Source organism: Eumetopias jubatus, unplaced genomic scaffold (assembly GCF_037043125.1).
Source record: "Eumetopias jubatus isolate StellerSeaLion01/CBP00866 unplaced genomic scaffold, mEumJub1_p1.0 scaffold_10, whole genome shotgun sequence".
In the NCBI taxonomy this organism is placed as follows: Eukaryota; Metazoa; Chordata; class Mammalia; order Carnivora; family Otariidae; genus Eumetopias; species Eumetopias jubatus.
Window position 1 is genome coordinate 9,129,469 of NW_028274816.1, and position 23,778 is coordinate 9,153,246.

At 41.3% G+C, this 23,778-nt stretch overlaps 1 protein-coding gene across 1 annotated transcript in view; it reads right to left on the reverse strand.

The window, feature by feature from the left end:
- The window catches only part of TOX3 (TOX high mobility group box family member 3), a 103,269-nt gene that overhangs the window by 26,382 nt on the left and 53,109 nt on the right, over window positions 1-23,778 (reverse strand). The window contains exon 2 of the mRNA XM_028095551.2: window positions 2,811-2,876. Coding sequence (XP_027951352.1) covers window positions 2,811-2,876 — 66 coding nt within the window. The remainder of the gene's footprint in view (window positions 1-2,810; window positions 2,877-23,778) is intronic.

The window sequence follows — 23,778 nt, forward strand, 5'->3', positions numbered from 1 at the left end:
AAACCATTCCTTGCATATAGACACTGTCAACTGGTAATTGTATCTTCCCAGAAATAAAGAGGTCACAAGCTATGGGAAGCTATGGTGGGACAAGTGAATATCTTGAGGCTCCTGGAAGAGTCAACATATGCAAAACATGAGAGCATAAGAACATATTTGAAAGCTAGAATGAAGTATGAGCTTCTTTGACATATTTATTCTAATCCTGACCCCCCAAAAGATGTTATTGTCTGCCTGTGGTACCCCGAGTTCTCAAACACAAAGGGATGGATTGGCCACAAACGTGGTTGGCTAATGAACATAACCCTATAGCTGCATTTGCCGTTACTTTGGCACTAATGTGGTCTAGTAACAGATGCAACTGTAATTTGTGACTCATTTGCTACCCCATTACTGCTTAATGAAATCTAACATATCACATTAACAATACGGATAAACACTCATTCTTGATATGTGGCATTTGGCTGTTTTCATTACCACTGTAATTAACACTTGAAATATTATTTCAATAAATATTTAAAGTACTTTAAAAATGGTCAGGGTAATCATGACACAGACAGAAAACATAAAGCAAATGTGTGAATTTCAAACTCAGAGTATCCGAGTCCCCATGGTGTTATCTACAGGGCAATATCTATGTGAAGGGAATTGGTTTCAGGCACAATTTCGACTTTACAGCATTCAAACCTAAAGTCTTTCTGAATTAGTTTGCACTCATTAAAATGTTAAAAAAAACCAAATAAATTTACTTTTAATGCAATGATTGGGAAATTAGGCACATGCTATAATGCGGTGCATTAACATTCACTTGGGCATTATTTTTTGTTCAAGAAAAGACGTACGGCAAAATCATTGCATCAGATTAGCTCTTAAACTCTAACATAAAGCATGTCTTATGCTAGGCGGTCAAAATTAAGGAGGCTTTCGTTTTTATTTTTGCTAAAGAACAGAGAGACGTCTTATGTATAATACATCCCTGTGGTGTAATTAAAAAAAAAACTAATTAATTTTAAGGAAGAATCGAGTCCATTACTATAGCATAACCTAGCAAAACAATATAATAAAACGACATTATAATACATAACCAAGAAAATGTTAAAATCTTAAACCACTTTTAAAAAGAGGCAATATACGAACTACACAGTTAAGCATTCCTTAGAGAAAAGAGCAAGCACAAACCCTGTCTATGTCTGATTTGATAACAATAACCACTTTTGGCCCCACCACCAACAAAAAAAGGACACTGACTTTTGCAACTCTGCCGCACGACCACTACCAGGTTCATCATCGCAAGTCTATCACGATTCCTTTTTACAGACACTGACTCTTCAAGTGTTTACCTTGAACATGTTAAAATAGTATGTACATGGTTAAATACCATCTGTACTGAAATGTTCAAAACATTTGTTCCTTTTGATAAAAATGCAAATCTGGAGAACTGTTGTATCAACATATAACAGCCAATGTCTGACACGGTGAATTATCACAGCTGGAATTAAATTGTCTCTGAACAGCTGCTGGGGGTAGAGCTTTCATCAATGTTTGATTCAAACGTAGGGAAAAAATCCTACAGAATGAAACATCATGTTGTCCTTACAGATGGGGTCTGTGTTCATTATCACAAACAACACAGCCGCCAGTCCCGGACAATATCCCTTATCTGGGCCGAATTCTTGGTGGGAGAGAGAGGATGGTCACCGTAAAAAATGATTAATCTATGAATACCCTTAATTCCTGATTCCCCATTTTTTCTAACAATTTCTCCAAGTTAATTTCTTTCATACCCACTTGCTTCCCTATACCAAGATCATTTACAAAGCCATTATGATTTTCATCCTCTGGGGTCAAACTAGTTCAGTTTCCTATATCTGAATGTATTTGGAAAATGAGGACTTTTTATTACAGGAACCCCAGGAGGAAATGTCCCATTTGGGCCACTGGCACCTGTGTGTTCTTGTTTTAAAATCTGAAATCTCACCGTTTGCCCTTTTTTTTTTTTTTAGGAAACTGTTTTTTTTTATCTCATCAAGATTGAGCTTTTTCTGGAGGGTGGGCCAGTGAGCCCAGACAACAGCCGTAGGTCAGTAAGTAGGGAATGCAGTAAAGACAGCAACAAGAAGACGTTTGTTCCATTTGTTCTGGTATGTTCTAGACAGACCCAGAGCCTGCGCGGTGCTGCCTCTAGAGTCAGCCACCCAGTTTTCCCCCTCGATGGCCAAGTCTTGGAGCATATCCTCTCATTCATTCATTCTATCTATATTCATTGAACACCTACTATGCGCCAGGCACCGTAACAGGCTGTGGGGAAATCTAACAAGAGAACAAAACACTCACTTCACCTCACTCCCCCCTGAAGACCCAAGAAACTATAATACTTTTCTGCCACATCATTTCCCCAACCATGGCATCTTAACGCAATTATCCCCAGTGCTAGGTGAAGTTGAAATATTTTCTACTGAAAGTCACTTCCATCCTTAGTTTTCAAAATCACCACCTGATTTGCCCAGATACCAATTCGGGTAGATAGATTTCATGTACTTTCTTCCGTATTTACTTTCATTTGCATGCGTATTTCTTTTCATCAAGAGATGTGTGTGAATTACTAAGGTGCGTAACAGCCTCTGGACAAGTGACAGACTTGTCAGGTCATTTTCTTTTCCAAAAGGTTTTTCTCATTTCTCCTCTGGAGTCGTTACCTTGCACCACGTAAGAGAGATAAATTCGATACTTTGCTTTTCCCTTCAAGCCTTTTAAATGATCTAAATGACACACAAAACATGAACAGACATATGAAGACAGACACCACCTACCTCACTGGCTGCAAAGAAAGCATTGTTTGCCTCAGCCATGTTCATGTAATTATTGTTACTCCCAAACTGAAAGAAAACAGATTGTTTTACGTTAATATGCAGAAAAATAAAGAATCCTGGGGGTTTACTTAATACTCCAATGGGATTTGGCAAGAATGCTGGTGTCATGAGATAAAAGAGCGGTTTTCCTCAGACCGAATGGGAACTGTGACAGAGGCTCTGGGCTACACGCTGTCGGCCGCTTTTCTCAGAAAACAGAGCACAGAGTTAAGCTAACTTGAAAATTCTAGCAAATGGTGGTGTTTCTCATCAAGACTGGCGGCGAAGGGAGACGATGTACAAACATTTGGGCCAACTGGTCACGAGTGGGTGTGGTTTGCTGAACTGGCATTTGTCAGAGGGTGGAAGGCAAAGTTCCCAAGAAAATCACCTTGACACATTTTTAGAGCAGGTTGGGATTTCATAGCGTACTTTTCAGGAACAGATGTCACAAGTGTGAGGAGGTTAAAATGTGAAATAAAGGGAATGGAATTCAATTCTCGGGACTCAAATTCTATTTTCTCGTGAATGGGGTGTGGCGTGAATATAAATAAATAATGAGACTAAAGAGTATTTTTTTAAATCTCCAAACAGAGTTGAAAACGGTATCTATGTCCATCAGAGCTGTTGAAAACAGTGATATTTAATCTCTCAATGTAACATTATGTGCAAAGAGGTTTAAAAAATAAGCGGGATCCTATGAACACAGCAATTTTTATTTAATTCCCTAACACAATAGCCCATTCATACCATCACAAACAAGACTGTATCAGCATTTCAGACATAAGCTCTTTACTGAGAGAGACCTGTTATCAAAATGTAAAACTTGGATTTTGCCAGAAATGTATTTTCAGGTTCAGATGGTATAAGTAGGCACGTTTTGTTGCTTTAAACATTTCGTTATCAGTCTGGCAATATGGAAAGGCTCTGTGAGCATAATTACTTGGAGCTATATTATTTTCATCATCTTTAAATGGTGAAAGAATGCCCTTCTTTTTTATAATGTGTATTATTTCCTTCCTTCAGTGCATCAAATAACACACAGGTTTGGTCTCCAAAGGGTGAAGTGTATATATCCATTCTCTAATATAAATAGAGCTAGTTAATTATTTAAAGTAAAAGGCATAACTTTCCCAAGGGGAGAGAGAAAGAGACAGAGGTGTCCAGATACACAGACAGATAAATGTAGACAATAAATACAGACACATAGACATGGAAGACCCGCATAATCCTCCTCTCAGCAAACCCAACACTTATTTCCAGGGGCCTCTCAGCCCCTGACTCTCAACCTGTAAGATTCGTGCACAGAAGAGGGATTGACATGCTACACCTTATCATGTCAGGGATCCAAGAACTAAGCAGGATTTACAGGAAAGGCTCCAATGGCTCCAGAGGGCTGCTCTGGTCTACAGAAGCAAAATCCCACCCTGGAAAACGACCCCTAAATACATACTCACACAATGAGCCCTCAGATTCATTTGGATAAACATCTTTATGAGGATTTCTGAAAGATGTATTTGTTAGCACTCAACAAAGACCTTTATCTAGTTTCTCTGAAGGCATGTGATATCAAAAACATGGGGGGATGCTTTCACCCACGTATACTTATCTCCAGACTCACCAAGGTGTCTACATGAAATAGGCAGTTTGTTTCATGTCCATCATATCTCAATAAAGTGGTTTAAAAATGATTTTAAAATTAAGAAAGGTAATGTATGTGAGCAGGTGCTCACGCACATTCACTGCTGCCCCCCCCACCCTGCCTCCAGACACAGACATATTTTCCCCATTTTTCTACACTGTTAATTATATGCAAGAAAAAGCATAGGTTTCTGTCTTGGAATTTTCCATGAATTAATGATCCTACGATAAAATCTCAGGCCCCCCTTCCGAATGGCCTTTCTGGGTATTTCTGAGAACCTGGGTCACGATGTGCATTCCAGACACCCATCCTGGCAATCTGCATCCCAGCTTTAACGTTATTTAAATGTAGGTTTTTGTTGGGGAATTAGAAATCCATTTAAGGAAAGCAGCTCATTATCAGAGAGTATTTTTTTTAAGATTAAACTCACTTATTATCTAATAGCACCTAAAACAACAAAGAAAAATAAAATGGCTATTAAACTAAGGGCCTAAACAATTCAAAAAACAAATTAAGCTTAGAGTGAAATAAGAACTGGGTTAGAAATCCTCTTCTGAACAGTTAGTATGCGAATGTAATTACTGAAGAAACTACAGCTAATCAGCTGTGAATTGTATCCATTAATTAGTATTTGCCCTGGAGAAATGAGAAAAATCAGTAACAACACTGGCACCACGGTGCGCTGATGAGCCACGCGCCCGCCGCGCTGCGTTTAGTCAAGCAGGTGGCTCCAGTGGTCCACGTAATTTGAAAAGCTCTCACCTGAAGTACTGAGCTGGAATTACAAAGCACTCCTTGCATATCTTTTGTATCTATATAAGGCCTTAATTAATGGCTTTTAATTTGGAAACACTTGGCGATCAGGCGGGAACAGTTATAAATCATTTCAAATAGGAGCAAAGTTTTCTGTTCAGTTTGGGGTAAAAATATCTCCCCTACAAAGATGGCCGCAAATACTGACTTACACGGGGAACGGTCTTTCTCTTGCACAGGTGGCTGGGCCCCTGGGTTAGCGTGGTAGGGTAGCTGGGTAAGATATAGGATATCCAGTTAAATTTGGCTTTCAAATAAAGAACTTAAAGCGTAAGTATGTCCCATGCACTATTTGGGATATACTTATAATAATAAAAAAGTATTCTCTATTTATCTGTGATTCCACTATAACGGGCTATTGTGTATTTTTACTTGCTAAATTTGGCCACCCTACAGTGTGGTTAAACTGATCAGGGTGAAAGGGATGCCACTTTCCATTTGATTTACCTTACCTGGTAACACTAGCTTAATTTAATTTGTTTTATTTTAAAATGTGACCTATGAATCCTCCTTTACTCATTGTGTGTACGAACAGATCTGATTCTGAGAGGAAAAAGTGATCCTTTGGGGCCCATCTCTAATATAATGACCTTAGAACAATTAACTTTAACTGAATTGTGTACAATTAAATTTACTTTATGTTCTAAGAGACAGTGACATCAGTAAACACAAGATATTACAAAAAAATCCCTAGGTCCATGAGGGAAAGGGGCTTCACTGCGTTCACCACTGTCTCCCCCAAAACCAACAACAATGACCGGCATATTATAAGCCCTACATTGTTTGTTGTCGGGGGCGGGGGGCGGTTAGAAAGATCGATCACATTTAACTTCAGCGTCTCATAATCACACATCTTGACCGGAGCAATTTTATCACTTACTTTTTTTTTTTTTTTTAAAGATTTTATTTATTTATTTGAGAGAGAGAGAGAGAGAATGAGAGAGAAAGCACATGAGATGGGGGGAGGGTCAGAGGGAGAAGCAGACTCCCTGCTGAGCAGGGAGCCCGATGCGGGACTCGATCCAGGCACTCCAGGATCATGACCTGAGCCGAAGGCAGTTGCTTAACCAACTGAGCCACCCAGGCGCCCCATCACTTACTTTTTTATGATGATATTGAGAATGATAATGATAGTAATACTAATAATTACCCTGACAAGCCCTCTACATACATGACTTCATTTAACGTTCCAAGTGTGACTACATGTAATTTATTTTCCCCAGAACAAGTTAGAAAAAAAAAAAAAAATCATTACCCCTATTTTATAGATAAACAGACTGAGGCTTCTAGGGGTCAATGCCCAAAATCAGAGATGTAAACATGGGTGTATGGGATCCCACTTGCTTCACAATATGTATCACTTACGTTCCAGTAGCCACAAAACCTTGAACATTTCACTCAGTGATCAATTCAAGGTTAAAACTCCATTTTTCTCGGTCTTACTCAGGGCTAGAATTTCCCAGGAGGTGTTTCCAGGTACCTCAGTCTAGGAGAATGCTCCTCAAGGAAAGAGTTCCAAGGCTCATAAGTTTGAGAAAGGCTGCAGACCACTGCCCCTCTTTGATGAACCACAGTGCCTGCTACACCAAGTTAAATGTTCTGAGAAGTCCTGCAGCTCATTCATTCAGCAAACATTTACTTATGCGCCTCCTGTGTGTAAGGCACTGGCCACAAAATGGTGAGAAAGATGACAGAGTTCCTATCTGGATGGAGCTTATATTTTTCTTTAAGTGGGAGATAGTAAATCTCCTCCCTCCCCCCAAATTTGCCATGGGACCTTGCTTTTGGTTTCCCCCACAACAGTCTGTGGGAACACTCTGGGAAACCTTGTTCCAAAGCCTTTATTGACAATACTCCTTTATTTTCCCTGAATCCTTACTAAAGCTAATATCCCCATTTTGTACCATGGTAAAGTTTACCCATTTTGCAAAATCACCTGAATAAGATTTTCTAAAAATCACACGTTCTGGGTCATCATTTAATTGGCTTATTTCCAAACTTTCTAGATGGTAGCTCTCCGTGCATATTCCTTGGAAGATCCCTAACTCAACCAATATAAGGTTTTATAATGTGATTTCAGGAGTCAAAACAAAATTATTTCGGATTTCAAACAGGGAGTTACCTATTGCAAAGAGCATATAAAAACATTATGAAAGAAATAGGCCAATTCCAACTGTTTCTAAGAGCTTATTATATATTGGGGGAATGGTCAACTGAGAGGCAGGGGCATTTATGAAGTACACTGGGGATGATCGGTCCTTTCCACTTTGATAGGCTCTAATAGATGTGATCCCCAAAGATATAATCCCCAAAGATATAATTATAAAGCAGAACTAAATTACTCTGCATGTCGAACTTCTGTATCTTAATAATTTCACAAAAGAACATCTTCATTGTACTTGGAGGTAGATTTGCTTTTGCTGCTTGATGAATAATTACAGCTTCGGCAAATACAATTTATGAAGGACATCAATTAAAAAGGAGCATTGCAGGATTTCTAGAAAAATTTATTAGAGACCATCATGTTCATGGCCTGTTTCACCGTGTGAAGTGCCAAAGTAAATTAATGGAGATTGTTAATTCTAGCTTGTCCCGCAAAAGGCTTGGAAGAAAGTAGAGCAGCCCAGACAAAAACCCATCTGTAATCACAAGACGAATACTTCAGCCTGATGAGTCCACACAACATCATTTTCACTGAAATTATTTTGACACCCATGTGAAGAACTGTATGGGCTTCTAATAAAGCAGCATTAACTACAGGGTATCAAAGAGCTAAATGGCACAAATTTAATCCCGAAAAAAAGATAATCCTTCGAATTCTTTTTTCTTTTTTCCCCATTAGATTTGTTAGCAGACACCATCCAATTTGATGCCTCAGTAAGGACATCTGTCAAGTTGCTTACACAAATGAACTGTGCCATCATGGCCCCAGCGTGCCAAGCACGGTCGCATGATGAGAAGGCAGAGTCCCTCTCACTCACAAAGTTCACACACTCTCAAAGGCTCGGCTAACTACCCCCCTGGAAAAGGACTTACCCAAGATAATCAAGTTTTAACCATTTCCACCAGCAGTCATCTGTTTCAAGATAGAGCGCCCCAAAGAGTGAACACAAGCCCAATATGGCAGATGACAATAAATGCTGGTGATTATCAGGGGTGCATCTGGAGTAAAGACAGCCTATACCAAAGGTTATGGGTGTGACAGTAGCTTGGAAACAAAAAACTGCAAACAATGGACCAGGACGTATAATCAGCGGGAGAAGATATACAGACAGCGCGCAAACACACATAATTCTGCTAATTATGTATATAGTTATATACAGAGAAAGTATACATATATCCTCTCTCTGTATATATGTGTACATATACATATATTAACAGGTTCAAATATAAAGCATTGTTTTTTTTAAGAAAATAAACTTTCAAAAATATCATTTGCCTTTCCATATGCTAAAAACTCCTAGATAATTATCTCCCGAGTGCCAGACTCATCTATCCAACTGCCTACAGCATTCGCATTTGGATGTCAATAGGCAGCTCGATCATATGCACGAAGCTGAATTCCTTATCTTCTCCCCAAACCCGCTCCACCCGCAGCCTTCCCCATCTCCTTTGATGGGGAGATGACTCATTCCGGTGACTCAGGCCACAAATCATCCACTCTTTCTCCCTGCCCCCATCAAATCATCAAAGATTCCGTTGGCTCATCCTTCCAGTTATGCCCCCACAGCTGACCACTTTGTCACCCTGGCCCAAGCCACCCATCCCCTCCTGGGTCACCGTGGTCACCTCCTAGCCAGTCCTGCTGGCTTCAACACGCAGAGCCAAAGAGATCCCTTGAAAACCTAAGTCAGATCCTATCTCTCCTCTGCATAGAACTTTCCAATGGCTTCCTATTCCCTCAGGGAAGAAGCCAGGACTTCACAATAGCCACCCCCCCCCACCGTTTCTTCTCTGACCCTTGGCCAATGCTCTCCCCCTTGCTTATCCTACCCTAACCCTGTTGGCTTCCCTGTTGTTCCTCCAGGACCCCAGACACATTCCGACCTCAGGGCCTTTGTGCCAGATGGGTTCCTCTCCCTGAACCATCATCCCCGTCAGTGTCCTCATGGGACACTCATGGGAACCTCATGGCTCACTCATTTCCCCTTAGAGTCTTTTCTTAAATGTCACCTCCTGACGATGCTATAAAATGTCTTTGCAGCCCTCCTCTCCTTCACCATTTTCTATTCCTCTTCCCCATCCTGATTTTTCCCACAACACTTTTCCACGTAACATATTTATTGTCTTTCTCCAACTAGAATGTAAATTTAATGATAAGCATGTGTTGCACTGTTTATGCTGATGTCCCAGTGCCAAGCAGAGAGCTTGATAAATAGTAGGTGTTCAACAAATCTGTACTGAATGAACGAACAGATAAATTAATTTCTAGATGGGAAAGGCTGGTACGCAGAACTGCTCAGGCCCGGTTTAGCACCTGAAATTCAAGCCAAAAGGAGAAACCAAGCATCTGTCCCCACAAGTCCCTGCACAAACCACACCTATGGAAAGAAGGGGAAATAAGAAAGAGTTCTATATTCTAATAAAATTAATATTTTAAACATTAGAGATACTTAGCTTGAAAAAAAAATGCTTTATCCTAGAAAATGCACCAACCCTTTTATAGAAAAGATAGAGAGGCCTGGGTGGGTGGGGTTGGAGTGTGAAGGGGGGTGTGCCTTGGTGGTTGAAAATACACCGCAGCGAGGGGTGCCTGGGTGGCTCAGATGGTTAAGCGTCTGCCTTCGGCTCAGGTCATGATCCCAGGGTCCTGGGATCGAGTCCCGCATCGGGCTCCCTGCTCCTTGGGAGCCTGCTTCTCCCTCTGCTTCTCTCTCTCTCTCTCTCTGTCTCTCATGAATAAATAAATAAAATCTTTTAAAAAAAAAGAAAAGAAAAGAAAAGAAAATACACCGCAGCAAACCACACTGATTTTGGCCTGCAGGTAGAGAAACCAAAGAACAGAAAGCCAATAATCTAACATCAAAGGGGCAAGAATCTGAGTATTAAATATTTAGTAATAAATACGACAGTTAATTTTTTTTTCTAATTTAAAATACTGTTTTTAAAAAATGTTTGCTTTAGGGCGCCTGTGTGGCTCAGTCATTAAGCATCTGCCTGTGGCTCAGGTCATGACCCCAGGGTCCTGGGATCGAGCACCACATCAGGCTCCCTGGCTCCCTGCTCAGAGAGAAGCCTGCTTCTCCCTCTCCCACTCCCCCTGCTTGTGTTCCCTCTCTCGCTTTGTCTCTCTCTCTGTTAAAAAAGCAATAAAAAATCTTTTAAAAAAAAAAAGTAAGTAAATAAATAAATAAAAATAAAAAATGTTCGCTTTATCAGCTAGGTCAGAGTTTCTCAAAGTGTAGCGCCAGGGACCACCAATTAACCAGATTAACCAGATGCCTGCTAAAAAATGCAGATTACTCGATTCCCCAAAGTTTACTGTATCAGAATCTCTAGGTGGCAGGACCCTACAAATCTGTATGTTTAACCAGCTTCTCAGGAATTCTAGGACACACTGATATTTGAAAACGACTAGCCTCGTTCATTTTAGATGAATATGAAAATTTCTTTTTTTTAATAAACCTTTCCGTACATCTGATGATGATCTCATTGAAATGCTGATGTAGCACAAGCTGTTTTGTTTAGAGCAATAAAAGCTCGGCTCAATTATTTCCAAACTCTTCTTACTGTCCTCACTTATAAGAAAATGGAACCTCCCATGAGGTGACCATCAGCCCATCTCTCAACCCTCATGAGCAGAAGAAGGGACAGGAGCATCCTAAATCGGACCAAGTAGGGAATGCAAGTTCCAGTATTAGATTTCTCAACAAGTTCTGTGGACCCACACAAGGAACAACAATGCCTAAACATATGGACTCTACCCAAACACGGAGGCCTCTGGATTTTCATGATCTGGACGCATTTGAGTCTGTAAATTGCATAACCATCTGGACTAGTTAGAGGTGGCAAGGGAAAAAAAAACCCACAACACCCTCTCAAACCCAACTGCACTTGTTTAATATCAGAAAAACAAATAGAAGCAGAGGAGAGTATACTAAGCTTCCCAAATAAAGTTTTCTTTTTAACAAAAATGGAGCCATCTTTGGGACTGGCCCAGCGAGCAAGCATCACCAATATTCAGAGAATGGGAAAAGCAAGCCCTGATTTGTCTTAAACACACCCCAACAAACAGAAGCCAACTGTAACACGTATGCGGCTAAGTGGCCACATCTTTGGTGTAATTCTGGTTTTTCCGCCTCTCCCCCGAAAAGGCCTTACCAACACTGAACCCAGTAGCTACTAGATGCCAACTCATAGGATACGTCTGGGGAATAAATCTACCTTTCTGAAGACAGCAAGAAGTAGAAGATACTCTTGTTGCTTTTAAGGGAGGACAACCCAGTTAGGGAGATGGGGCAACAACATTTTTCAACCTAAGTGCCAAGTCAGGGAACCACGCTGACAAACAATATGCACATTTAGAAGAACCAAAAGGGAATGGCCACTCAGGAACAAGTCTCGAGCCAAGGAAGGAGGGAGGAGGAGGGGGCGTCCCCAGGCAGAGGGAACGGAGTGTGCGAAGCTGCAGACCTACGTGAACAATGGCAAGACCAACGCGGCCGCAGGGAGGTGCCTGTTATTACTGAGAGAGGGGGAGGAAGGCTGGGGGAGATGGCAGGCAGCCAGGCCCTGGAGAGCCCCCAAGGCCAATCCAAACACTTGGAAATGCACTAAATCCAAAGGCCTGTGAAGAATTTTGTTGGAAGGAAGAAGTAGCGAGAGATGGAAAACCCACCCCTGGGCACATGGATAGCCTGAGGTGGACAAGGGTAATACTGGGAAAAACTGGAAGCAAGACCAGTTAAGAAGACTTCAAGGCTGGCATGAGGTGGCAGGTGTCTCGACTGGGCAGAGGCAAGAGTGGGAAGACTCGAATACAGAGAACACTTCATCTTGAGAGTCACACACTAACTGGCTTTGAACTGCGGTCCTGCCAAACCAGCTCTGGGAAGTTACTGAACTTGTCTTAAGGACACGTTTGAATGCCAGCTGATCCGCTTGCTAGCCATGGAACTGTGCACGAGCCACGAGGCCTCTGTGTGCTTCAGGGTTTTGAGGACTGAACAGGTTTGTACCTAAAAAGCCACCTTTTCCATCTGTACTAATGGCAAGGTAACATTTCAGTGAGCCCTGAAGACACCAAAACAGACCCCGCATGTCTGTTTCACACACTGTCATGGCTTCTATTGGCAGAACAGGAGAGTTTTACTACTCAGAGAACTCCAACAGCTTCCCAGTGATGTTTCGAGTACAATCCAAGTTCCTGTATGATCTGGCAGCTCGTTGCTTCTCCAGACTCCCTCCTCACTAAGCCCCAAGCACAATGCCCTGCACACTGCCCGGACGACTCCTCACTCTCTTCTCTGGGCCTTTGCCCCTGCTGCCCTCCTGACCCAACCACTCTCCCCTCTCGCCTCACTCTATGTGGGGTTCGCTTCACAACTGCCTCCATGTGGTCTCCTCTGGCCCAAGGACAATGGGTGGCCCACGGTATGCAGGTGCTCAGTAAATATTTGTTGAACGTGTGAGTGAATGAATAGGCCAGAGAGATCCAAGTTCAAATCCCAGTTCTATCGCTTACAAGCTGGAGATCATCAGGTAAGTTGCTTCATGTCACCGTTCTGAATTTGTTTCTTTACTTCTGAGGACAGAAGAACAGAGCTTTGGGGGGACTGGGCTGTAGAAGGAGTGAGACAACACAAGGCCCCCCTTCTTATATGGAAGAGGCACTTGGTATATGCGGAAAGCTGAGAGGAAGAGCCTGGAAAGCTAGGACTTTGGTCATCTGGGAAAAATAAATGGGTGATGGAAATATTTTACGTAGTATATATTAAGTACCTATAATATAAAAGAGGTAATAGTGGATACTGGGTAAAAAGTATTAAGACTCAGACTCCATGTGGCAGGTGCTACTGTGTATGGATATATGCAAAGCACTCCCCATGAAAAGTCAGCAGATTGCAAAGAAGAGGAGCCATCTGAGCGGGGCCTTGAAGGATGTGTAGGAGCTTGCCGGTGAGACAAGAGTATCGTGGTAGAGAAAACCATTTGGGCAAAGGCCTAGCGTCATAAAAGTGGGCCTGCCTGACCAAGAAATGGGGATACAGGCCTTCTTGGCAGGGAGGGCGGAGGGAGGGTTGAAACAGGAGCCAAAAGGTACAGAGTATATTTTGGAGAGGTTTAGCTCAAACATGCTGTATGGATAAAACGAGATTCACACACGTTTGCAGGTGGCGGCAAGACTAAACACCAAACTGAGGGGAAGAGCAGCTAACAAGAAGCAGAAGATAATATGATTCGGAGCCTAACTTCCAGAAAGTAAGAATAATGTCTATTCTGTGTGTTTCCGATCGTTTCCGGCAAACTGTGGGCATCTTTTACGTAACGACAGAGACTTGTAAAACAGATGTGCTTGGTCTATTCTGGTTTCTTGAAAAGCACTGAAATGATAGCTAAGAGTAGGGATTAGTCTGGATGGAAACGGTGGCTACTTTCTTTGAGGCAGGATTAGAACCAGAAAGACTCTGGCTCCCAAAGTTTTGACCATCACGTGCAGATTTCCATCACTAGCAGGACAGTGCCTCACCTGCATTTAGAAAGGGCTGAGTCTCGTGATAGATTCTAATATCCCTGGGAGGAATAAGAACTTAGCTCTCCTCTGTTAGAGGCACTTCAGTGTGAATTCGTTCATAGGAAATGGATCCACTGTTACTCACAGTAGGTATCATCTGCAAGTATGGTCAGGAACTAGCTCCTCGGAAAAGTCCTCCTTGGGACCACCTTGCCCAACCCTGGCTGCACCGAGTTCTCCTCCAAGCTCCAAGGTGGTCTGTGCATCACTCTGGGCTGTGTTCAAGTGATCTACTTTCACATCTGTCTTCCCTGAAGGCAGATGTAAGAGCCTCATTGGCCACTGAGCACCACTGCCTGGCACACGGTAGGTACTCAAGTGATCAGGCAGTGCCTCGGGATCAAGCTCGGGGGTACTTCCAGCTGGCAGCTTCGGTGTGGTTAAAAATGTGTAACCAAGCTATTTCTTTTTCTGTACACGTGATTCAGTCCACATCGAATTCAGGTGAACCACTGTTAAGGTCTGCCAAAGTACGGCCAAGCCTTAAAACAAAACAGAAAGGGAAAATCAGAGAAGATAAAATCGGAGTTATATTCCTCATGCTTCCAGACTCTGTGGTTCATACTGCAATCAAATGACTAAGGGCCTCAGAGACTTTCCACTGAAAACAAACTTTAAGGTCTCTCACGATGTGACCTATTGATACCGAATACCCTTACTTAGTAAGTCTCCTGGGCGGTGCTTCTTGCACACCATATAAAATTTCAAATGCAAAAAAAGGAACAACATATGAAGCCAAATGTCCCTCAGTTTTTTAAATGAAAACACTGCAACCAATTACAGCATTCCTTGAGTTCCGTAACTGAACTCTACTAACCAATGGTAAAACTCACGCTCTCTCATTTCAGTTGGTCACCGTAATTAACATTTATCATGAATTCCTTCAAAACATCCATGACTTCCTATTATCAGTCTTCTGTTCTTTGATCGCTAAAGTATAAAATGTAGTGCTCTTAAAGTGTAGCATGTTCAGGTGCCTAGAACAAATATGCTAACACAGAGATTCAGATAAAGCCATAGATGTAGATACGCAGATAGAAGCAGAGATGTAGACAGATCACGAATTTTCAACCATGGACAATTTTGCCACCCCCACTCCCCCCCCCGCCAAAAGACATTTGATAATGTCTGGAGAGAATTTTTACTGTCACAACTAGGAGGTGCTTCTGGCATCTAGTGGGCAAAAGCCAGGGATATTACCATGCACAGAGCAGCTCCCACAATAAAGAATTATCCTGTCCAAAATGTACAGTAGCAAGACTGAGAAACCCTGATATAGATCAGTCCACACATTAAGCATAAACAAAAGATATTCCAAGCATTTCAAAAATAAATATTACAGGATTATTGCTTCTGCACTATCCAAACACAATCAGTGGTCTTTCTTCAAGTGGGCATTATGCTGACTTTGGATAGATCTACTTATAAGATTATTGACTGCAATCAAGGATTACTTAAATGTATTTCAAATATGTATCAACTAGTTGGTTGTCAGCTAGGAAGCTTTCCATATACATAAATAGTCAGTTGCTTTTTTCCCCCCTGCTGCAAATACATCAAGAAAGAGAAATAGTGTAACATGATATGCTAAGGCTAACATTTAAAAAAGAGCAACAAATCTATAAATTCTTCCTGAAGAATTGTGACTTCATGTGTTTGTTTTCCAGTCTCAGTCATATTTGATAAACCAAATACTGCAAGCCTACTTAACTCCAAAATCATCAGTGACAAGAAGATCGCAACCAGGTATCTCCTCATTTAAATCAAATAGGATTCACACCTATGAATTCCCTCTAACATTTCCAAAAGTTTAAGAAAAAAGGCTCAGCTACTTGATAAGAATGAGCATTTAAGAAACTCCTGGCTACTGAAACATGTCAGGGCTAGAGTTTTAGAGCCTGGTGGCATGGAGCTTTTGCTCATCACACTGCAAGAACACCTTGATTACATACATCTTTCTGTGATTTGATGATTGCCTGAATTCTGTAGGGACAACCTTTTACCAGATGGGTGATCGTACAGTTTTCATTAGTTTCCTGTATCTCACCAGTTATGTTTGTTTTTTAATCTAACATCTTTGACTAGGAAAGGGCTCACACAAGACTCAAAATCCCACTTCTGATACGGTCTTGGGGCAGGAGGGAGGAAAATTACATTCCTTGCAACCAGCTATTCCAAAATCTGCGATTTAAGATCTCGTAACATGTTTACTTTTGAAAGAGAGGGTTTGTTTTTTTTCCCCCTAGACCTATATTTTAATTACTTTGAGTATGAGGCTAATGGCTTCTTAAACATAACCGTAAAATAAAATCCCTTCAAAGACAGGGCCGTTGGCTTTCATCTGGGAGACAAATAATGGAATTCAGTCAAGATGCCAATGTTAATCTGGTGGATAGCTCAAACTTATTCTAGCATTTTATACAAAATAACCATGAATTTAAGTATTCCTAAATAAAGGAGGCATTTTATTCTTGAAAGCCCAAATAGTCATTGTATACTAACACATTCAAGATTACCTTAACATTTCCTTGCATGAATTTAAGAGATGTGATTATACAGCAATTTGTAAGCAGCTCTCCTTAAATCATATATCAAATTTTATGCACTTCAGCAAAATCCCAATTCTATTCCAGAAGAGTGACTCAACTATATGAAGGACAATTGTATCAAATTGTAAATGTGAAAGTGACCAAAAATGAGGTAAAACAGATGCAAAAATCTTAAAACAATCATAAAAAGATATTTGTGAGGCTGCCTTTTAAGCTAGAGACAGTTTATGGGTACTATCTTAAAAAACTGCCCAACCCTCTTGACACACCACAGTTAAAAAATGCAACCTTGTTTGGGGAGCAAATTTTTGCTTAGGAACTTTATTACAAAAGGACAAACTGCTTAGCTTTAAAATAAAATGTTAGCACCTTTTTATGGTGACTCAAGTATACACATTACCAACCTGTACTGACTCCATTTATTCCTAGAAAGAGATTTTTTTTTTTCTCATTGCTACTAGCAGAAGAATACATATGGCACAAAGGAAAAATTGCTACACATTTCACAGCGCGGGTTAATAATGGAGGTAAAAAATAAGATCCGTCTATAAAGCCTATCTATAAATTTCTTCGGCCATCATAAAAATAAGTTAGAGATATGATCTTTTTTTTAAAATAACTGCAGCTGCTTTCATATCAAGATTAATATTGAAAACAAACCCCATATAATAGGGTCCCCTGGGATAAGTAATAGATTCCATGAGGGGTGTCCATCTGGTACTGACCATAAGCTCCTCCCTTCCCCATTGGGCTGAGGAAGCACTCCATACCAAAAATAAGCACTCACAGAAAGACCATGCCCTCAAAAGCCATGCTTATTGCCCAAATTGTTTCACTCTTATGTTTTAATAACTTTCATAAGGTGATAAAGAGGTGAAGCTGAATATCCTAATGAACAACGGGGCGGGGCAGGGGGGAGGGGAAGGGCATATAGAAGAGAGTTCAACGTAAAAGATGAAATTTCCCCAATGGGAAAATAAATCCTCCAGATAACAAGACAGACATTAGAGTAAGTCAAAGTTCTTGACCCTGGCGTTGACCATTAGAACAGAGCAGAGCAAATACCAAGTGTGCATCTCGTTCCAGCATCGAACAATGACAAACTCCCCTCACACGCCTTTCGAAAATGAGCTAAACCCTCACGTATCGATGCATCTACTGTTGGCCAAAGTTTATTTTAAAGCTGCTCCCTCTCCTAGTCAGGGCAGTTTTTAATACAAGAAAAGTTAACTTTACCAAAGAGACAGGATTACATTTCTAATGGCAGACCCCGAAGTTCATGCTTTATGTGGTCATCTGGAACTATACAGAGTGTTGCTCTGTAAAAAATATTGACCAAGGCATTCTCACCCTGCTCTTGAGGAATGTGAATGATGAAAGGTTGGGATAATAACACGTAGTTTTACAAAGTAGCAGTAGTACTGAAGTAGAAAATGTATCTTTGGCACTAAACACAATGTAATAGATTTTAAATGGAGCCTAACTTTCATCAAATCTTATGGACTCCAAGAATGTAGAGAAACTTCATTAACTACGCAAGGTCTTTCTGAGAGCTTAACCGCATCAAATATAAACATTCTAGAAAGGTTGTACGTCTCAAATTTATTGATTTTATTTTAAACAGTTCTGAAGTGGTTTTAATGACAGGAAAATGGCCAGGGTATAAACATTATGATTCAAAACCATACACATTGTGATATAATTTTTCTTTTTTCTTTTATTTTTGTATGCTTTCTAAAATTAGTACCTACTAGTTCTGTACTCAGAAAAAAATATATTTACAGTGGAACTGCTCAGGAAGGATTTCCCTAATCTCTATCAGCATAAAGCATGTAAGTAAATAAAAATCCTGGAAATAAAAACAGCAATAATCAATTTTTACTGTTCATTCACTTACTCATTCTAACAACAAATATATTCTGATAACATCCAAGTTGCCAGGCAGTTGGCTTAAGTATTGAAAATACAACATGAGCCCAAGAAGTCCTTGCCTTCACGGAGTACATGGCCCTGAGCAGGGAAATATGAGAACCATCACATGAATAGAGAACTATATGGTGAGGGGTGCCTGGATGGCTTAGTTGGTTAAGCCTCCAACTCTTGATTTTGGCACAGGTCATGACTTCAGTTGTGAGATTGAGCCCCATGCTGGGCATGGGGTCTGCTTAAGATTCTCTCTCCGCCCCTCCCACCCCCTCGCTCCAAAAAGAAGAGAAGAGAAGAGAAGAAAAAGAAAAGAAAGATATGGTGAAATGTCACCTGTGAAGTATGCCATGAAGAAAGGCATAGGGTGCAGAATGGATTAGAATGGGTGCTGGTAGACCAGCGAGGAAAATAATCCAACAGACCAGAGGAGAGATGATGACAGCATGAACTAAGGAGGTAATGGAGGGCGGGGGGTAGGGGGGAGGTGAGGAGATGAGGAAAATTAAGAAGTGGATGGAGTCCCAGGATTTTGACCCTGGACTTGATGAGTTGAGAGAGGAGAGCAAGAAGGGGCTGTCAAGGAAGACAGCTAGGTTTGGAGCTTGCATAACTGGACACAAGGCAATGTCATTCATGGAACTAGGGGAGGCAAAAAAGAATAGGGGGAAGGGGGGCTGAATCATGGGTGCATTTTAAATGTGTTGGGATTGAGGCACTACCAAGAGATGTCTGTAGTTTAAGCGAAAGGTGGGAAATAGAGATGGTGTGTGTGTGAAAGACATGGGTGCAGATGTTCAATGAAGCCAGGGACACGAATGTGCCCTAGGGAGAGAGAACCTACAGAGTGGGGCAAGAGAGGAGGCCAAGGGCAGAACCTTGAGGAACTGGAGTGTTTAATGACCCAGATATAGATCCAGCAAAGGAGCCTGTGAAAGTGGCAAGGGTTATAGATGGCAGCTTAGAGAGTGTGGTATTCCTGAGGTCAGGAGAAGGCTTCAGGAAGAAGACAGGGATGGGTGATGGTAAATACTGAGAAACTCAAAGTATGAGGAGGCTGAAATGTATCTGTTTGTTTTAGTGACACCCAGGCCCTTTGCCATTCACAGAAAGCACAGAGCAGAAATACAAGTGGTGGACAGGACCCCTGGCCCTCGAGGAGCTGTGAAGGCAAGACAGACAGACTTGCAACAACATGGAACCATATCCAAAAAAACCCTCAAATACTTACTCCAGGTTTGGTGGGAGAATACAAGAGGAGGAGCAAAAGGGCATGCTGTGGCTAAGGACGAATCACACATACAGGTGACCCCTGAACAGTGTAGGGGTGAGGGGCACCAACCTCCATGCTGTCGAAAATCCACATATAACTTTGATTCCCAAAAAACTAACCACTGACAGCCTACTGTTGACCAGAAGGCTTACTGATAACATAAACAGTCAATTAACACATATTTTGTATGTTGTAGGTATTATATACTGTATTCTTCCAATACACAGCAAGCTAGAGAAACAAAAATGTTATTAGGAAAATCATAAGAGAAAATACATTTACAGTTCTGTACTGTATTTACCCAAAACATCCACACATAAGTGGACCCAGGCAGTTCAAACTTGCATTGTTCAAGGGTCAACTATATAAAGAAAATGTGGATACCCATCATGAGTTCTTGATTTATTATGGAAGAAAAGATGGTAAGGATTATGCCCATAGCATATAAATTACCCCTCAATAGATAAAGAAGAGTCTAAAAATGTCTGTCAAGGAAAATTCCTTAGAATCAATGGACAAAAAAGATTTTCTTACAACAATGCAGAGATGTACCTTTTGGGATTAGTGAAATGGCTTCGCTCGCCTAGGAACTGTAAGTGCTGTATGTTCCAGAAACTTGTTGGTTTCTGGTGGTGACAAGCAGAGGGCCACTCCGTGCTCACGCCTCTACCTCATATCCCTCCCCATCGCCTGAATTATCAGGGGTCACTGAAGCAGCTGAGACAGAGGTGACAAAAAAGGAGAAAGAAAAAGACCCCCCCCCTTCATAATGAGTGGTACAAAAGGGAGTAAAACCCACTTTCTCAATACCCTCTCACTGCTAGGAAAGGTCATATGTTAAAAGGTATTACAGGTTGATTCCAACCTCAAGACTTAATACTAATCTAGGGGCAATTCAAAATTAAACATCCACGTATTGAACAAGAAATACCTCTAATCTCCAGCTTTATTTACCCACACCCTTTAAGTATGAGGAACTTCCAGATGTGTTCAGAGGAAAATGACATCCACTAGGAGAAATGGGATTAAAAGCATTACGCCTGTCTCTGGGACAACAATTGTAAACTGGAAATGGCCACTGTCGCTTGTCTTCACAATATTGTTTTAAAAACAAGAGAATCAGACTAGAATCTATAGTTGAAGTTAAGGCAGGAAATAGTAACTGGACATTTGAGGAAATTTCTCATAAAACTTGAAACCATTCCTCACAAAACAATTTGGTTTTGATAAACTTTGGTGTTGGGGCTCTTTTAAACTGACTGCAAAGCAAAGTGCGTTCCTACAAGGCTACAATTTTTAGAACCAAAAATATAATGACTAAGAAAATATGGAATAAATTCTGAAAGAAAAAATAACGATTAATAGGGAAGAGTGAATTCCATCCACCTTCCCCAATCTGATATTGTATAAAGAATGAAATTTGCCCATGTGGACTCCTTCCCCTTTCATCTGAGGTCCTGTCAGCTCTATTAAGTAAGCAGAAAACTTCAATGTCCCCAAACTTGGGTAACTAACCGACAATACTTTCCCTATATGTGACCTCCTGCGATATATTTTCTGCCTCCACCATACCCACCCCCGCAAGTCTCCTGACTTCGTGCCCCGTCTCCAACTGAAATGCTTCTTCTTTCCACCCCCAATCCAACAGGCCCTTGCCCACAGCTAGGGTCCTCTGGTCGAAATTCCTTGCATTCATCAAGATGCAGAGCAAACACCTCCTTGGCAGAAACCCTTCTCAGCTCAGGCCACCAGAGTTGCAGTGTCCTTCTTTAGAATCTTCAAAGCCCTTCCTTTCCACCTCTTTTATGGCACTCAGCATGTGCTGATAATAAGGAATTCTTCCTATGCTTCACCCACCACCCACTTCCCCCACTACACTGGAAGCTTCTTAAGGGCAAGGACCATCTTGTCCCCTAGGACTCTTTTGCAGGAATAACTATCCACAGAAGGGAGACAATTAAGTTTTTGGATTTATCTTTTCATTTTCCATGAACTTTTTTTTTTTTTTTTTTTTAGTGTTAGAGGAAATACCAACTGAAGACAAAGAAAACAAAGGTAATAAGAGTAAAACATAACAAGGAAAAGGGAGTCAAGTCTTAACATTGTATTATCTGGGTTCCAGGAAATAGACCCCCTCCAAATGGTCTGCAAATCTACAATATTTGACTTATTTATTCACCAAAGGTGTACTGAGTCTTCATTACGGAATATATAAATAGACACACACACACACACACATATATGTACACACAAAGGATTAAAATAAGCCTTGGAGACATGAGCACCAATAATATGTACGTCCCAAAAGGCACGATCTATCTCTTTATTATTAGGTTTCTGATCTCAGCAGAGCCCCTGTGAGCACTCAGCAATCCCTAGTAACTCTTCCTATTCATTTCCTAGAGCAGCTCTAGCAAACCTCTGCCCCTCCCCCACCCCCTCCAGCATTCTCTCCCATCCTTCTGTAAAGAACTTTGTTCCTTACCAAGAAACAGGCCATCAGTTGAATTCTTCACTTGTCACCCCCAAAACCAGCACCTGAAATCATCCTTTTCCTTCGCTTGCCAGAAAAAACACGTTCTTCCGCTGCTACTCTAAATCCCAGCTCCATCGAAATGTGACTCCATCAATCCACCTCTCATTTGGTTCTTCAGCTTTTCCCACCCCACTGCTTCCTCCCCCAACTTAGAAAAATGTTCCAACCCTGTTCATTCCTGGGGGGAGGGGGGGTAACCACTGAGACCACTGAGTCCCTCTCAAATTAGTATCACCTCGCTCCCCCATCCATCCCCACACCTGATCTTTCATTCATCCTTAACCCTCCTGCCATCAGTCTTCCTCTATTTAATAAACCCCTGTCATTAAGTCCACAGTGGACTAAGTCCACCTAATTACCAAATCCCATGGACACTTCCCCACAGTGTCTCGGTCTCAAATGATTACTTTTCCTCCTCTGACACATTCAACCATGCGAAAAGAGTATTTTCATTTGAAAACAGTTACTCTCAGACAGTTTTCTCATCCCCCTGAAGATTTCTCAGTTTCTTCTTAACACATGCTTTGATAATTCATCACGTCCGATGTGTCAACCACCACCAACTCTCCAGTCGAAATATCAGTCGTTATACCGAGTTGCGATTTTGATTGGGGTCTTACCAATAACTCAAAGTCAACAAACCCAACGCAGAGCTTTCCTTTACCAATCCTCTGCTTTTCCTGACCAACTGCAGACAAGTTCCCTTCAAGGAACCAGTCACTATCAGTTACATTTTCCATATGAAACATCGCCCTTGACCTTCTCTCTCTTTTTCCACGAGAGGTCATTCAGCTAGTCGCCTGGCCAGCTACCCATACCTTCTTTCACATTGTTCTTCTCATGGCACTGCCAGTCCCAGCCAGCCCTCAGATCCCAATCCAGATTAGAATCCTTCAATCCATGTCTGGAGTTACCTGTCTTTCCATTTACCTTCCAAATAACATTTTTATTACATTGTAGAACAAAATGGATAATACCGAAGAGTATGATGAACAGAAAAAGCATTTCTCACCCCACCTGACACACCATTCAGTATTTTTGTATAACGCTTTCCCAACGTTTTTGTCTTTCCTCTCCACAGTGTATGGTGTAACCTCTCAGATAAAACTTGGGACCAAAGTGTATATGTAATCCTTTTTAAGCTTAAAGATATTCCCCAACCATTTTCCTCACTGCTACCTTCTAAGATGTAACTTTTAATAGCTACCCAGTATGCCAACGCATGGGCATGGCATAACTCACATCATCAGTGCTCAGTAGGTTTAGTCTTCCAAAATGGAAATCTGACCATGCGTGTCCTTGTGGGGCTTAAAACCCTCCAAAAGCTGCCCACAGCTTACTGATTACAAGCTCTTTTCCTCAGTAGGTCAAAAAGGCCATTCACAAATGGACGTCACCTTATCTCTACAGCCTCATTCCCTTTCCTTCCCCTCCCCGACTGTCAACCTCACCTCCTCTA